The sequence below is a fragment of the Natator depressus genome, chromosome 9, assembly GCF_965152275.1.
Source record: "Natator depressus isolate rNatDep1 chromosome 9, rNatDep2.hap1, whole genome shotgun sequence".
Lineage (NCBI taxonomy): Eukaryota > Metazoa > Chordata > Testudines > Cheloniidae > Natator > Natator depressus.
Genome location: NC_134242.1, coordinates 98,606,295 through 98,623,192, shown reverse-complemented (window position 1 = coordinate 98,623,192; position 16,898 = coordinate 98,606,295). Strand labels below are relative to the sequence as shown.

Sequence of the window (16,898 nt, the reverse complement as noted above, 5' to 3'; positions counted from 1 at the left end):
CACTTTCAGGGGAGAAGACGCTTAGAGGACACAGCTGTAGGAAAAGCAGCTCTGTTTAAAAAGCAGCCACCACCTCACTTTGCAGGAAATAATGTTGGTCAAATGACCCAGGGAAGAATCTGGCCCCAAATTTTAAGAATGCAAGTTCCCTGCCTGAGCCCAAGTTGCATGCACAGAGACTGGGGATTTGTCCCAGCTTTCCTGTGACCAGCAGGCATTTGCACATGTACCTGGGGCAGACACGGAATTGCTACATGCTCTTTTAAAAACACAGGCCTCTGTGACTAAAAAGGCAACGGGAGCGAGCTCTCGGAGCTGCCACCGGTTCTACTCGTGCATACTCAGAAGGGAGTCTGCAGAGCTTCTCAGTGGGAGAGGCGGGGCCTGGTGAAGGTCCAGTATCCCCACCAAGAGCCCTGAAGCCCCAGTTCTGTCAAGTACTTGAGCACTGAACCATTCCTAGTCAGCCAAGTATTACGCATGTGCATAAGTCCTATTGGAGAGAACATCCAACTCTGCTTTGCAGCAAGTATTGTTGGTATTAGCACAGTTCTTGTCAAGGGACCCTTGTTAGCCAGGAGTCCTCCTTTGTTTTTCAGAGTATCCAAAAAATAGTTCTCTGTTAATAGACATGATGTACCAGGGTTCAGTTTTCCAGGAACAGAGGTGCATGTCTTTAGAGCTACATGGTATAGTATGTGGAGTGTTCTCTGATGCCATCTGTGCACCTCCTGTTTTCCAGCACTGAGTGGTGTGCAGATTTAGTAGGTTGAATTTGGCACATACAAACAGCGTGATACTCATTCTGTGTTGTGCAGTGACTCATGCCCCTAACCTGTTCCAGAATCAATCGGAAACTAAAAATTTCTGTCCATTCTTTATGACCCTGGGGCTCAGCTAAAAAAAAAAACAAATCAAAAAAACAAACCAAAAAAACCCCTGTGTGGGGCTTCAGCCAGAACTGACTGGCCCAGGGAGCTGAGAGGGTGTGTGCAGTTCCATTCTGCACTCGGTCCATGGCAGGGATCGTTCACTCGTCATTCCCCTTCAGTCAGCCGAGACCCCGGCAAGTGCCAGTTCCTGCCCGTTTTCACAGTGGCTTGGGTGACATGGGAACATCCCGCCCCTCACACGCAGATTGCAGCCACCAGCATATTTCACCTAGGCCACCAGTTAGCCATCAGGTGGAAGCAGCCTCGGGTCGGGGCAGCCTAGGCTACATTCAAAGCAGGGACCCGGCTCTCTGTGCTGCAGGATGGTTTTCTAACATGTATCTTTGTGGTGATTAGAGCCGGAGAAGTTCCACGAGGAGTAACGTGTCCCATCACAGTAGGCTGGACCAGTATGAGATCAGGAGTCTCCTAATGTGCTACCTCTACGTCATTAAAATGGTCTCTGAAGGTTAGTGACACTCACCGAACTGTGTGCTTAGGGAGATGGGTCTGCTCCCTACCACTGCCCCGTATGCCATGGCGTGTAGCAGCCATAAAGGCGAGGGGATCTCCCCCAGCACAGGAGCAATGCAGGGCCACCAGAAGCAGCCATACACTTCCTCACCTGACAGGCCCCGGTGTGGGGGGCAGGAGGGGGCACCCCCAGTGCTGCAGAGATCTTGGAGATTCTGCAGTGCTGCCCGCAGGTAGCCCTAGAGAGGCTGCTGGGAGTTAGACACTCTCTTCGCCCTCCACCCAAGGTTGTGCCACTCAGACACCAGCATGGGCCCAGCGTCTGGTAAAGCACTGTTGGTCGGATGGTCTCCATACCGTATATTGTAGCAGGGTGCGTTGGGGCATCACAGAAGTTATGCGCCCTCTGTTTTCATTGGCTGGCTCTCGTGTTACCAGAAATGTACAGTAAGTGAACTCATTTCTGGGGGGAGGGCTGCACCTCCCCTTGCTAAGCCCAGCTGTCTCCCACAGTCAGCTGGGGCTGCCAAGGCCTAGGACTAGAATCCAGGGCTGCGAACTCCGGCCCTTCCCACACTGCTGAGTTGAGGGGGGAGCGGAGGGATCCCAGCTGGAGCTTGGTTAGGTAGAGGAGTTCCCATCACAGGAAAGAAGACGAGCCTGCGGGTACCACATCCATCACTGGGGAGACAGGCAGATCCCAGACTTGCTCTGCTCTGTCTTATTTCATCATTTTCAAAAATCCGTCTGTGGGGAAGGGGAGTGTCTGACCCTGACTGCAGGAGGAGAGCAGCTGAGGGGCTGTTCCCCTCCAAGGCTGGAAACACGTTCACTGCAGCTTCCTGCCCCATTGCATTGGACGAGCAGGCTTGGGCAAAGGCCTCCAGGGAGGTAAAGAATCAAATGGCCAGTATGAAAAAACACATGCTTGTGTGGCTGCAAAGATAGATTTCCATGGGCCACTGGTCACAGGCTGATTTAGTCTGCAAAGACCCCCTGTGACGGTCTTAAATGTTATACATTCTTAGCGGGTTTGTTTCATTTTCAGATACACTTCTCGCCTATTGGAACAAAATATCACCCCATGAGCTGATAAATGTCCTCGTACTTCTGGAGTAAGTATCAGGAGATTGTATCTATGCTTCGAAGTGCGCATGATACGTTTGTTATATAACATAGGTAGGTAAAATGAAACCATCCCTCCATGCACGGCACACGGTACATGCTGCTCCGTTCCACACGAGATGCAGCTTACCAGGAGGTAGAAAAGTCATTTGGTATAATATTGCATCACATGAGGAATGATCTAGGATCAGCCATGGCAGACTGTAGGGTAACAGGTAGCCCCGTGAGGCCAGGCTGGCAAGCTGATTGTGATCGGCACTGATTCTGTGCGAAGAGCGTTCCATTGCGTAACAGCAGAGAAGGTGATCGCATCAAAGGCCCTGGAAATACCAGCACGGTCTCACTTTCTATTGTGTCTGGCAGCACAGATGGGTGAGTAGATAGGAGTGTGTTTGGAGGGGCTGAGGGCCTACATGCTGAGCACAGGTTTAAAATACAGACACCCAAACCCACGCACGCAGACATGTACTGGTTAAAGTGAAACAGCTCGGTATCCTTCCTGACATTTACAATGTTTTTCTTTCTAGAGTCTGTTTATTCCACTTCAGATACACAGGGAAGAGAAATATAGCCAGGTATAGTTCTCTTTTTGCTAGTGGTTTCTTCCCCCACGCCACCTGCCCCATGGTGGCTACATGAGAACGAACAGGGGAGCACTCATGTCCAGTGCGGAGAGGGAGCTGTTGGAGAGCCCTGCTCACCCTGTCCAGGGAGAGGAAGTGGGGGGCTTCCTTCCGCTTTTAGCAGAGAAGGGAAGCTACACTTCTCTCAGTGGTCTCACTTTTCCTCTGGCTCAGCAGAGGGCAACTTCAGCTCTCACTGGTAAAGCTCAACTTCCCAATCGTTTGTCTGATCCTACCAGCCCTTGGCTGAGATTTATTTTTATAGATTTCTGCTAGAGTGAAGCTGCAAGCTTTGAAATACAAGTGGTGGTTCTCAGTTCACACATCTGGCTCTGGGCCTGATGCTCGGAGGTGCTGCAAAGCTGGTTATTCTCGAGTTTTAGGGACACACCTGCCGCTGGGGCTACTTGGCACAGTGCTCCATTGGGCAAGCAGGGACAGGCCATCCCTGTTGTTTTTTTGTTGCCTGCCCCAGGTGCCACTTTAAGCCCTGCTGGGTGTTGGCATGAGCTTGACAAGCAGATTGGACTCAGGTCTCCCTGCTTCACACTCCAATGGTAACGATGCCAGCCCAGTGCCACTGGCCCATCTCAGTCTGCATCTTGGGTTCTCCCTTCAGGGTTCACGATGCCTGGTTATCAAAGCATGTTGGAGTTGACAGGAAGTCTCAGACAATGCCTGCCCTTCGCAGCAGAGCTGGCCTCATGCAGGCCCGGCTACAGCACCTGACCAGCTTGGAAAGTTCATTTACGCTCAATCACAGTACGTACAGAGACGGAGCTGGTAACGTTGGTTGATCGTATTAGACGATTGCATGCTGCCACTTGTGACGTCACTTCCCTTTTGTTGCGTCAGGCTGCTTGGCTTTGCATCTTTCCACTGATCCCCTCGCTTCCCTGCAGCCCTTTGAACTGCGGGGAGTGGCAGGGGCTTCATGCCAAAGGGTGTGTTAAAAATCACCCCTGTTTAGTCTGTAGATGGAATTTTCCTCTTCCAGTCTCGCTTCCGCTTCCTGGTTGCCACTAGGGACAGGTGGTGCTCTGGTGTCAGTGAGCAGAACAGACAGGAATGCTGCATCCTGCATGGCGTTTGGCCATTCGCCCCGTGCAGATCCGCAGCACAAGGCCAATGCCAATGGGGCTTACGTGGGATTTAAGTGGGGTATAGGCCTTGTATTGGCCCTTCTTCATGTGGGTGAACTTCACCCCCCCCCCCCATGAGAGAGCCTGCCCCGCTTCTGCGCCAGGAATCCAGCTTGGAGTGGCAGCTGTTGGACGGGAAGTGCTGAGGGAAGTGGCAAGAGGCCACTCACAAACTTCCCTCCGTGTGGTGATGAAGCTGCCCTTGCCTGCCGTGGGTAAGGTGAACACCTGCTGCATTTAGGTCTCAGGAGGGCTGGAGTTATAACCCTGTGTGTGCCTGAGCTCCACGCTTGCATGTTGTTCTGGAGGGTTCCATCACTTTCCTTTACTTCCTGCTCCCAGATGCTGGCACTTCAGAAGCAGACATTGTGCACCAGGCCTTACTGGAAGGCAATACGGCCACAGAAGTGTCCCTAACAGTCCTGGACACCATTTCTTTTTTCATCCAGTGTTTCAAGGTGAGCATTGAAATCTGCATCGTCCTTTGGTGTATTGCAGACCCCCAAAACAGTGTCAGTTTGAAAACCCTGCATCAGACTGAACGCTCTCCCATGTAAATGTGCTTTTCCTTTGTGCTCACGATCATAAAGACGTACCACACAGAAGTATAGTGCAAAGAAAGAAAACCCAAGCTGAGTCTTAAGCATTTATACTTTTATTGACAGAGTTAGTTCAATAAAATGAGTAAATGTATCCGGCTAGTAGACATGTTTAGGAATTCAAACAAATAGTAAAAGCCAAGAACTCACGCACAGTATGGCCCATGCTTTGTGTAGTTGGTCAAATACTTCTCTGGGGCCAGATCCTAGCCCATGTAAAAAGTGCTACACAACTGTACCAGGATGTCTGTGATACAAGCTTGTTATTTTTTAAGAGCAGTGGTGAGAGACATAACAGATAAGTGGTTCAGCTTTTGAAGTGACTTCTGCAAATGTGGTAATATCGTTTGACTTTTTATCTAGTGTAGAAAACAAAATCTCTGACCAAATAATATAGCTTTGGGGGGACTTCCCGTTTTTCTACCATCATTTGTCTGTACTTATTTACCCAAGTCGCTGTAGAGCTGCTATTTGTCTGGCTTAAGAAATAGCATATTCTGTTATGCCTGGGTACCCCAGTCACTTACAGTTCTTCTTCGAGCGCTTGCGCATGTCGATTCCATTCTAGGTGTGCGCATGCCCATGTGCGCAGCCACCAGAGATTTTTGGTGTAACTGTATCTGTAGGGTTGGCTGTGGCGCCCTCTGGAGTGCCGTGCTCATGCGTTGGTATATTAGGTGCCACTGGCTCTACGCCCTCTCAGTTCCTTCTTACCGCCCGTGGTGGCTAGTCGGAGCACCTTTCCCTTGCCTAGCAGGGGTTAGCGGTTCTTCTACTTCAGCGGCCTGTGTCCGACTGATCTTGTTGGGTAGCAGAAAACCCTCCACCAGAGTGACCTACCTGGCCAAGTGGAAAAGGTTCACATGCTGGACCTTGGACCAGGGTATCCGGGCCGAGCAGGCCTCACTGCAGGCAATCCTAGATTATTTTCTGCACCTCAAGCTCCAGGGGTTGTCCCTGTCTTCAATCAAAGTCCACTTGGCCGCTCTTTTGGCCTTCCACCCTCTGCTCCAGGGCAGGTCAGTCTTCGCTCATGACATGATGGTTTTTGAAAGGTCTGGAGAGTCTCTACATGTACGTCAGGGATCCCATCCCTCCCCTGGGACTCAACCTTGTGCTGTCAAGGCTCATGGGTCCCCCCTTCAAACCTCTGGCTCCCTGCTCTCTTCTTCTCTCCTGGAAGGTTTTGTCCCTGGTTGCGATAATGTCTGCCCACAGGGTCTCTGAGATCAGGGCGCTACTTCGGAGCCACCCTACATGGTGTTCTACAAGGACAAGGTCCAGCTGCGGCCACATCCAGCATTTCTGCCCAAGGTAGTTTCACAGTTTCATACAGGCCAAGACATATGCTTACCTGTCTTCTTTCCAAAGCCTCATAAATTGGAAGAGGAGCACAAGTTGCAAGCCCTGGACGTCAGGAGGGCGCTTGCCTTCTACATCGACAGAACTAAGCCATTTCACAAGTCGACACAGTTGTTCTTTATGGTGGCAGACAGGAAGAACGGTACCTGGCCCAGGTGCTGATTCAGGATATCTGCAGGGCTGCTACCTGGTCCTCCATCCACACCTTTACATCTCATTACATGCTTACCTAGCAAGCTCGAGAGGATGCTGTCTTTGGCAGAGCAGTGCTGCAAGCTGCAAGATCGTGAACTCTGAGCCCACCTCTGTAGATACTGCTTGTGAGTCACCTAGAATGGAATCGACATGAGCAAGCACTCGAAGAAGAAAAAACAGTTACCTAACTTCTGTAACTGTTGTTCTTCGAGATGTGTTGCTCATGTCCATTCCATTACCTGCCCTCCTGCCCCTCTGTCGGAGTTGCCAGCAAGAAGGAACTGAGAGGGTGTAGGGTTGGTGGCGCCTAATATACCAACGGATGAGCATGGCCCTCCAGAGGGCTCAACAGCCAACCCTATGGACACCACTAAGGCAAAAATCTCTGACGGCCGCACACATGGGCGTGCACACACCTAGAATGGAATGGACATGAGCAACACATCTCGAAGAACAACCATTATGAAAGGTAGGGAACTGTTTTTTTTAGGCACACACACTGGGTATTTCTGCAGAATGAATTCTCTCCTTGCTTTCCAGAATCAGCTCTTAAACAACGATGGCCATAATCCACTTATGAAAAAGGTTTTTGATATTCATCTCGCCTTCCTCAAAAATGGGCAGTCAGAAGCAGCTCTGAAGCACGTCTTCGCTTCCCTGAGAGCTTTCATTAGCAAGGTAGGTGCAGAGGTGACGCGTGAGGCAGTCCTGTGCCCCCGAACCTTTACATGGTGCCTCCCGCCCCTACTGACGCTTACGAGATGTCTCTGGGTAGGTGGGGCAGCTTTAAAGGTTCCGGTTAGAATTCATTCAGGCCGGGGGGCAGGAGGGGATGGCCCTACTGCAACCTTCACTGCCGGCCTGCACTGCTCGGGGGGACCTTTAAAATAGAGATTCTTAGCTAATGGAACAGCAAGGCCAGATGAAGTCATCTAACTTTAAACAGCGGTCAGCAATGTACGGACACTCATCGGGGCTGGGTAAAATAACAGGGGACATCACCAGGAGCTAAAGAGGCTGTCCTGACTCTGACTGAATGTGCACAAGTGTGGGTCAGAAGTAACTCCATTGACCTCTGCGGTGTTCCCTGGGTCCTGTAAGAGATCTGTATCAGTCCCACCAAAACGTTGCTCTTCCTTGAAGCATTTGTGCCAACAGGCAGCGTTAAAATGAGTTATCCGCAGGGGTGGGTCTAGCACTCAGGACCTGCTGCATCTATGGGAGGTAGCATCACGCTCGCTTTCTCCGGCAGCTTTTTCAACATTCCAATAGTTCCATTTTGCACAAAAGCAGCCCAAGGTTGTGTTTGAACACAGCAACTTCCTCCCTTCCCAGCCAATTGTTATGCAGTTCAAATGAACAGGCAAATCCACACCTGCCCTACTGGATCTCCTGACGAGATTCCAAAACCCTGAGCTCCTGGAGACTTACCCCAGAGCTAAGGCCTTATGCCCATGTGTTCCAAAGCAAAGTGAAAACTACGGTGGGCCAAGTTCCTTGCTTGTGTCCATGAGAGCAACTCGTTGACTTCAATGGAGTCTTGACCATCTACAGCAGCTCTGAATTTGGCTGATATATTTTCAGAGACTTACAAAATTATTTTACTGAAGTTTTCTCATTTCCCCCGAGATATGTTGCTTCTGTAAAATGAGATACAGGCCCAGTAGATAGTATCTGCAAGGAAGTATTTTCTCTGCTAGCTGTACTCACATGGGTTCAAGCATCCTTCTTCTACCTCTGTTAGACTTTAAAGGTCATTTCTAACTGCAGAGTGACTATAAAGTGGCCAGGGCAATTGTCTCTCACAGACAGGTACAAGGTTGGCTTTTATGTTTGCAAACTTGTTATGGGATTTGAAAGTCCCAGCATATTGTTTTTGGTTTGCGCACCATCACCAGTAACTTTGTTCCCGCTACGGTGTATTCTGGTTGTAGCTCTGCTGCAGGTTGGATGTGTATGTTCCCTCCTACTTTCACACCTCCTCTAGTGCAGAGATAATGGTAATGAAGCAGGAAAGAGCCTCCTGTCATGGTGAGTTTGTAAAGGTAGTAGTTAGGAAAAAAATCTTTTTAATTTCACCCATACTAGATACATTTTACCGCTTGTCTCAAAAGTCTTCCCTGCTATACTCAACTCAACTGGGCAAAGTGACAGGGAAGAGACAGAGAACAGAACTGGTGTGCGAAAACTGAGCTCACGCTGTGCTTAGTTGTTTAAAAAAAGAGGAAGAAGCAGCTCTGTTTCTTTCCTTAGTGGAAACTCAATAAAAATCAATTATTCTTTATTGTTTATACTCTTGGTTGCTGCCAGTCCCTAGGTTGCTGGGGAGAATGCTGACATAAAACACACATCTCCTATTCGGGAGTGGTCCCAAAATGAAGGGTAATGAAGGAAACATGGCTTTTAAGGGGCTAATTCACTTGATCCACAACAGGCTTGATTCTCTACTATGCCCAAGTGGAGCTGAGAGGGGGGATGAGGGGAGCTGGTTGCAAATCCCTACTCCCTTGCTGTAACTTAAAGCTGCAGGGGAGCAACTTTAACTTTTGTCACTGGCAAAGGTCCCTGAGAACTTCCTGCCAGCGGAGAGTCAGGAGAAGCAGAGACCCACTCTACCATGCCCAGGCTCCATCTTTCTCACCCCTCTGGCCTGGCACTCTTCCTCCCTCTCCTTATGCCAGGTGGGGGCAGCTGGCACAGGAGGCTTTTCCCACAGCACAGGGGAAATTCTCTGGCCACTTTAAGGCCACCTTGGGCTACTTGTCTATTCAGGCCCAGCATGGAGACACTTTCTCCATGGATGTTGCTCAGACGTCCCTCTGTGGGGCATCAGGGATGCCATGAGCTGTGTGCCGCAAGGCAGAACCCCACTGGACCTAAAGCATGCTGAGCTGGGGGCCCCGTGGCACTTCTTCAGCACTTCCAGACCTGAGGATCTAGATGCCCCTCTGCCGACAGGCACTCCGAACTCATTGGGGCAGCAGCGCCTCTGAAGTCAGTGGATCTAGGACAATTTACACCCACTGAGGATCTGCCCCATAGATGGGAACAGCCAAGTTACCCCCTTTCTGGGGGGAATGGGTTCTCTTTGTATGACAGAGAGCTGCCTTCCCACGTCTGACATGCTGGAGGAGTGACTGGCGAGTATTATAGACATGGAAAAGACTCTAAACTCTAAATCCAATGAAGTGAGCTGTAGCTTACGAAAGCTTATGTTCAAATAAATTTGTTAGTCTCTAAGGTGCCACAAGTCCTCCTTTTCTTTTTGCGGATACAGACTAACATGGCTGCTACTCTGAAACCTAAACTTTGTGTCAGCCAAAGACTACACATTCCTGCAGGTCTCAGGGTTGTGTGTGGAATAACGCCATGCCTGTGGGCCAGAATCAATTCCTAATATAAATACATCACCCACTAATCCTCTCATCCCACTGTTGACTTAACTTGATCGTAGGGGAGCTGCCTAGTAGAAATGCTTGAACTGTGGTTGATCTCCTGCCTTTGCTAGTGGAAGAGGGCAATGCTACCTAAGCAGCAGTTAATCTTTAACCGTTGGTTTCTTGTGTACACGCTTTGTTAGTTCTTTGCTGTTACACTGGTGTGTTTTTTCTCTTCTTCCCAATTTTTTTTCCTTAAAATGTTGATTTTGGCCAAAGACAATGAATATAAGGCTTATTTGCTGTCTCGCTCACTATAAGCTACTATAATTATTATTTGTGTTACCAACTCAACGGAAGAGATCTGCCCCATGCATAGGAGGTCAGAGCTCCCCTACCAATGGTTCAGTCTGTCGTAGAGTAGAAAATATTTGATCGTTCAGCTGTTGACTCTTCTTTGACAAATAATGCCATGAGGCAGTCGCAGTCCCTGGTGGTGCTGATATTACCATTTACTTGATCAAACTACAAAATAAATCAAACTTCCTCTTGTAAGCTGAGCAAGTTGCTCAGAAATCATGTGGCGGCAGAAAGCCTAGAGCGCCACAGCGACATCCCCCCAGTTCATTTCCTCACGGACATTTTCAAAATGTCTGCCCAATATTCTGGCCACCGAATACAGCCTTTAACAGAGCTCACAAGTCCCCATCCCTTCAGCAAACTACTCTGCTCGGATCCACCCGCACACCCCAGGGTGTCCCCTCTTCCTCTGCCAGGAAGAGCAAGAGAAGAGACGAGTCCGTGGCATTCCCCTGAATTGGCGTGAGCTGGGGCACTCGGCCTGAGGTGGTGAGTCAGCTGCTGAAAAGGCTCATGCCGATGGCAATGCAGGGTGCATCTACATAACAGCCGGGCGGGTGCTACCCAGCGCGGGTAGATGGACACGCACTAGCTCGGTAAAGGTAGCAGTGTGGCTGTAGTGGTGGAGGTTCAGGCTACCCACCCGAGTACAGCCCCGCCTGATCCTTGGGGAGTAGACTCAGATGGCTAGCCCGTGCAGCTGCGCTGGGAATTGCACCGCTCGGCTGCTCCGTAGATGCACCCTCGCTGGGCAAACCCCCTGACACTTTGTCGCCTAGTACTGCAGCGTTTAACGTCTCCGTGATGTCTGGGGGAACGACGCCCCCTGAGAATACGGCTACACTGCAGTGGAAACCGCCCCGCACCGAGTCTCGGAGCCCAGGCTGTGGGGCTAAGAATTGCAGAGTAGACATTCGGGCTCAGGCTGGAGCCCAGGCTCTGGGAGCCTCCCCTCTCATGGGGTCTCCAGGCCTGAACATCTACTCTGCACGTTTTAGCCCTGCAGCCTGAGCCCAAGTCAGCTGACCCAGGCCAGCTGTGGCTGTGAGGCTGGTTTTTGATTGCAGGGTAGGCATACACTGAGCATTTGTGCGTGTTCCAGGCCCACAGACAAATCCTGCCCACTCCTCAATGACTATCTAGCCCTCACCATTTGCACGAGGAAGATCCTTGTGCCACCCCCGAGCTCGCCTCGTCTCTGAAGGTGCCCTGCTGCGGTTTCCTCGTGGCGGGCTGGAAGGTAGCATGCATCCCCCTTCCCCCTGTCCTCCTTCCAGGTCATTTCCCTGCTGCGACCCTGGTCCCACCATCAGGCCCAGTGAGTTCTGGGAAGAAGCAGATTGCAACTCCAGGCAGCCAGCAGAGAAGGCTTCAGCCACAATTCACTCTTGTTTATAGAGATTTGCTTGGATTACAAATGTCCTAGCTGCTGCTATTCCTCTCCTGCTGCTCCACCTCATTCTCAGTGTAGAAAATATCTGAGGACATATACTGTTCTCCTGAGGAGGAAGTCTGTGTTTGTTTTAACCCTCATCCTTCCCTTGCCTACTGCTTCCTTTGCCTGCTAGCTCCGTTTGGGGGGATCTGATGGAGATTTCAAGCTCTCTAGGACAGGATGTGTCTCATTTGTGTGTCTTCAGAGTTCCACACAAAGTCAGGGCATTCTATAAACATTCAGCAATTAAAAATAAGCCCCTGAAATTCATTCCCACGAGTATTTATAGAAGCCAAACATCAATCTGGGCCCGTTTGCATTCAGACGTGAAGACAAAGCATGAGTCTGCGTGTGCGCATGTGTATGTGTGTGTGTACTGGGTGTGTTTCACAGGGGTGTTTTTTTTAACATTGGCACACTTCTTGTTAAGTTTCCCTCAGCATTTTTCAAAGGAAGGGTGACCATGTGTGCAGCCTTGTGCTATGAGGTCCTGAAGTGCTGCACCTCGAAGCTAGCCTCCACCAGGAATGAAGCATCGGCACTCCTGTATCTTTTGATGAGGAACAACTTTGAGTTCACTAAAAGGAAAACCTTTCTGAGAACACACCTGCAGGTCAGTGAAAGGTGAACTGCTGCACAGAGGTGCACCTCAGTGCTTAATCTCCAGGTCAGTCCTGCAAAGACAGAGAATGTGTCCAGCGTGACTCTGAGCTTCAGCATGACAGATTAAAATATTTACACTTAGGACCTAGCTGTCATCCAGCGCTTGTCATCAGCAGATCTCAAAGCACTTTACAAAGGAGGTCAGTGTCGTGCCTCCCCATTTTACAGCTGGGGAAAGTGAGGCACCAAGCAGGGCAGTGACTTGCCCATGGTCACTCAACAGGCAGGGCCAGGAGTAGAACCCAGAACTCCTGGGTATTATGGGGATTTATCAACCTCAGCCTGTCCTATTCTTCAGGGAGTCTGAGAAGGAGTTTGACTTTCTTTAAGCAGGCTAAATCTTGCAGTCCTTATCTGGTCAGAAATCCCATTGATTCCAGTGATTTCCCTGGGAGTTTGGTCTAAGTCGTGATTTCAGGATTTGGCCCAGGGTCCTTATGGATGAAATGCATTTGCTGTTAGAGTCAGAGATTATTGATTTTCAGAGTATGCTTACAAGGCTCGCCTCTTTGCCAAGAGATGGGTGAAGAGAACGGGGGTGATTGTCCATGGTCAGGTGGGAAAAGTCCTGCCTGTTGGATTGGGGGAGGAATTCTTCTGGGGGGTTGTTTCTGGCTTTTGTTGTATTGTTGTTTTCAGTCATGATAAAAGCAGCCAGAGTAGCAGATGGGCTACAAGCTGTTATAAATCACAAAAGAGATAAATATAACATAGCATCTAATAGCTACGGCCCCAGGATTTGCTGTTTGTTCTAGTCCTAATCCTCGTCCTAAAAATGTGGCACACTGAGAGCAGAACTATGTCCTGTGGTGTAATGATCATCGGATTTTGAAGAGTAAACAAGGAAATGAGACCGGTTATGATTAAGGTTATGATTTAATCATGAGTATTTTAAATAAAAGTAATGAACAGGTCACGGGCAAGAAACAAAGAATCACAGTCCATGAGCTGCCCATGACTTATTCCACAAATAACCCTGACTGAACCTTGGAGGGCCGGGGGAGGAGCCCTGGTGGCCCATGGCACCAGCTGTGGGAAGGCAGCCTTGGGGGGCCCACAGCACCAGCTGCTGGAGGACCTGCTGCCACTCAGGCCACCGCCAGGGGGGAAGCTACGGGGGGCCAGCCACTGCTCCAGCCACCCCAGGACTGCTGCCAGGAGCCACCGAGCTGCAGCTGCTCCCGCCGCCCCCAGGACCACTGCTCAGGTGGTCCCCTGGGCCACCCACATTGGCCGCTGCTCAGGCGGTCCCCGGGGCCAGCTGCCCAGAGCAGCAGCCGGTGCAGCTGGTCCCGGGCCTCTCCAGCAGTGGCTGGTGCATCTGGCTCCAGGGCCAGCTGCTTGGGCAGCCCTGGGGTCAGCCACACTGTCTGCTGCAGAAGTCACGGCGGTCGCAGACACTGAGCCCTAGTTACGATTAATTGTATTCATTGTTTGAAAGATTTTTGACTGACAAACATCTTTTTATACAATTGTGACAACAAAGCACATGGATGAGAACCTGTCCCTTTTCCAACAGATAATAATTGCAGTGAGCCAGTTAATAGCAGATGTGGCACTAAATGGAGGATCGAGGTTCCAGGAGTCACTATTCATTATTAATAACTTTGCAAACAGTGACAGGCCTATGAAGGTAAATTTGATGAATTAAAGCAAATAATAAGTTTGCACTACCACCACCAAGTATGTGGTCTGGGAAATGTACACAGAGATTGTAGTTAAAGAGTGAATGTTATGTATTTATACTATTTACTCCTGAAACCATCTGCCGAACTATGTGTGTTGAGTGAGAGGAAACAAACATTTTGGCTGCAGCGATTTGAGCTCTCTCTCAATGACTATGACAGCTGTGTCAGTCTAATTGTTGGTTTATTGCAGCTGGGTGGGAGGGAGAACTGCAGTTGAGGTTACAGCTTTGTATGTAGCATCACTTTCTGGTCATCTGAAGATCTTCCCGAGAATTTCCAACAAAGGGAGGGAGAGAGGACCAGGTGTTTCTCATGTAATAAAGCTAACCATTAAAAATAAAAAATTGAGACAGTCACTCTCTGTAAAAGAGGTGAAATGATCACCATATTATTTTTGCTTTGCAGTCTACCTTTTTTGGAAAGCAATTTCCTTCCTTAGTGCTAAAGTAGTGTGAATAAATTCTGTCTGCTTCAGTAAATATCAGTATACAATGCTTGCAATCTGGTCACATTTTACAATATGTAACTGCCGTTTAGGAAAGGAAAAACCTGGGAAATGTTTTAGAAGACCACAGTTTTCCTATTATTTAAAGATGGGGAAGGAGGAGAACCTAAGTAGAGTTATGGCCTATGATAGAATGAAACTGGTCATTGGAATTGGTAGGTAACGGGCAAAGATCCTTAGTTCTGTTCTGCACAGGAATGTTTGAAGTTCACTGAGCCACGCTTTGTTTGCTAACTGTATTTTACACATGTGGACCTTTAAGTAATGCACTTTTCAGGGAAGGGAGTATGTCTGTTTATTTCTAGTTTTTACTTAGGATTTTTTTAATACTGGGCACACTTTTAGTACAATATACAGAAAAATGATAAACCACACTAGAGAGCGAACAAGTGAGGCAGGTGTTGACTCGAGTGAAAAATACTTCAGGAACTAGTGAAGGCCCAATTCTGTAGCCTGTACTCACGTTGTGTAGCACTTGGTCACCCACATGCCAGTCCAGTAGGGTATGTAAGCATAAGTAGTCCCACTGAAGTCCATTTGGCTACTGTTTACATGAGCAACTCAAGTAGAGTTGCAAAATTTGACCCTGAACAAGAGGATTCGCAGACCCAAGGTGAAATGCATTGATTGCATAGCAAAATGACACAGTATAGGATTAATATATCAAAAGTCCATTCGGCATCCTCTCCTGTACCTTGCATGTGAAAATTGCTACATGCAGCATACATAGCAATTAAATCCATTGCACGTTGAGTAAGCTGAAGGGTTGACATCTGTCTTTCTATAGCAAAACCTCGAACATCTTTATTTCTGTGTTTGCTTCTAATTCGATTTGTTTTGTGCCAGGCAACTGCTTTCCCCTCAGAAGTCAAAGATTTGACCAAGAGAATCCGTACTGTGCTTATGGCTACCGCTCAAATGAAAGAACACGAGAAGGACCCTGAAATGTTGATCGATTTACAGTACAGCTTAGCCAAGTCCTATGCTAGTACCCCAGAGCTCAGGAAAACGTGGCTGGACAGCATGGCAAAGATCCATGGCAAAAATGGAGATTTTTCAGAGGTAATCTGTCAAATTCCATTGAAAACAGGTGGTGTGGAGAGGCAGAGATTCCAACTGACGTGGTAACTACTCCTGTTTTGTTGTATTTTGCAGGCTGCCATGTGTTATGTCCACGTAGCAGCCCTTGTTGCAGAGTTTCTTCACAGAAAAAGTAAGAGTTTACTGTTGGGGTGGGGAACGCTGCAGCCTTTTTTTGTGTCCATCTTTGAGTTTACAGGTCATCAAAATGTTTTCAAGATCAAATTCACTTAATTTGGTAAACGACTGTTGTCAGTTTATACTGGGTTCTTCTAAAATAGTGAACGAAAGCTGTGGTCCTCAAACTATTGTACTGGCGACCCCTGTCACACAGCAAGCCTCTGAGTGCGACCCCCCCTTATAAATTAAAAACACTTTATATACTTAACACCATTATAAATGCTGGAGGGAAAGCGGGGTTTGGGGTAGAGGCTGACAGCTCACGCCACCCTCCCCCCCGCCCCCCCATGGAATAACCTCGCGACCTCCTGAGGGGTCCTGACCTGCAGTTTGAGAACCCCTGAACTAAAGGGAAAACTACAGCATGTAAATGCCAGTCTAACTATTCAAACACGGGACTGAAATGTCCTAATCAGTGTAAAAACTGGCTCCCCACTATTCTGATCATGCCACAAGTGTCACTGCATAGAGTTCAAAGCCGTGTGTCCCTTCGCAGCGGGAGTACAGGCTAAGTGCAGTGAAAGCGGAATTGGTCTACGCCCTGTGCAACTAGATAAAGAGCCAGTGGTGAGAGAGGACATTGTGGCTTAGTGCAGAACAGGAAGTGGTGGGCAGACTGGTTGGTTTTAAAATATCACCATTTTGCATGTAAAAACACATTTTTCTTTCGAATACCTCCGTGCTCTGACCGTTAATGTACTGCACTCCACCTGTCGGCTCCCTCTGATCTTTTAATCTAAAGGGCGCCATTGAAACTGAAGTTGGAATATCTCTGACTGCAGTTGATCTGCAAAAACTAGGAAGAAGGGAACAGAGACCAGGAAACGCTGGTTTTCAGCTGTAGTTCGCAAAGGTGATTGATGGCACCTTATTGGCATACTGGGGGCCAAAGTCCCATAGAAGTATATATTTTGTGTTCATCAAAAACATTTCTGGTTACGTATACAAAACGTACGTGATTGCAAATGGAAGGGTTGTTACAAATCTGGATACTCTCCATTCATGTGAGTGGAAAGAAAGGGAGACTGAAGCCAGCAGGAAAAGAGTTCCAAAGGATGCATGAGTTAGTATTGCTACTGAACTGCATTGCTCATCCATCACATGTGCAGGAAAGTGACACTTTTGCCATGCCCAAGGAAGTATTCTCAATTTCAGAAT

The 16,898-nt window shown here is 48.7% G+C and overlaps 1 protein-coding gene across 3 annotated transcripts in view; it reads left to right on the top strand.

Moving 5' to 3' along the window:
• DOCK11 (dedicator of cytokinesis 11) overlaps positions 1 to 16,898 on the top strand; it is a 127,918-nt gene that overhangs the window by 87,189 nt on the left and 23,831 nt on the right. For all 3 annotated transcript variants that reach the window (XM_074962760.1, XM_074962759.1, XM_074962761.1), the window contains exons 35-44: positions 1,290 to 1,401; positions 2,455 to 2,521; positions 3,059 to 3,106; positions 3,774 to 3,916; positions 4,639 to 4,754; positions 6,993 to 7,130; positions 12,055 to 12,237; positions 13,807 to 13,920; positions 15,327 to 15,542; positions 15,636 to 15,693. In XM_074962760.1, the coding sequence (XP_074818861.1) occupies positions 1,290 to 1,401; positions 2,455 to 2,521; positions 3,059 to 3,106; positions 3,774 to 3,916; positions 4,639 to 4,754; positions 6,993 to 7,130; positions 12,055 to 12,237; positions 13,807 to 13,920; positions 15,327 to 15,542; positions 15,636 to 15,693 (1,195 nt within the window). The remainder of the gene's footprint in view (positions 1 to 1,289; positions 1,402 to 2,454; positions 2,522 to 3,058; positions 3,107 to 3,773; positions 3,917 to 4,638; positions 4,755 to 6,992; positions 7,131 to 12,054; positions 12,238 to 13,806; positions 13,921 to 15,326; positions 15,543 to 15,635; positions 15,694 to 16,898) is intronic.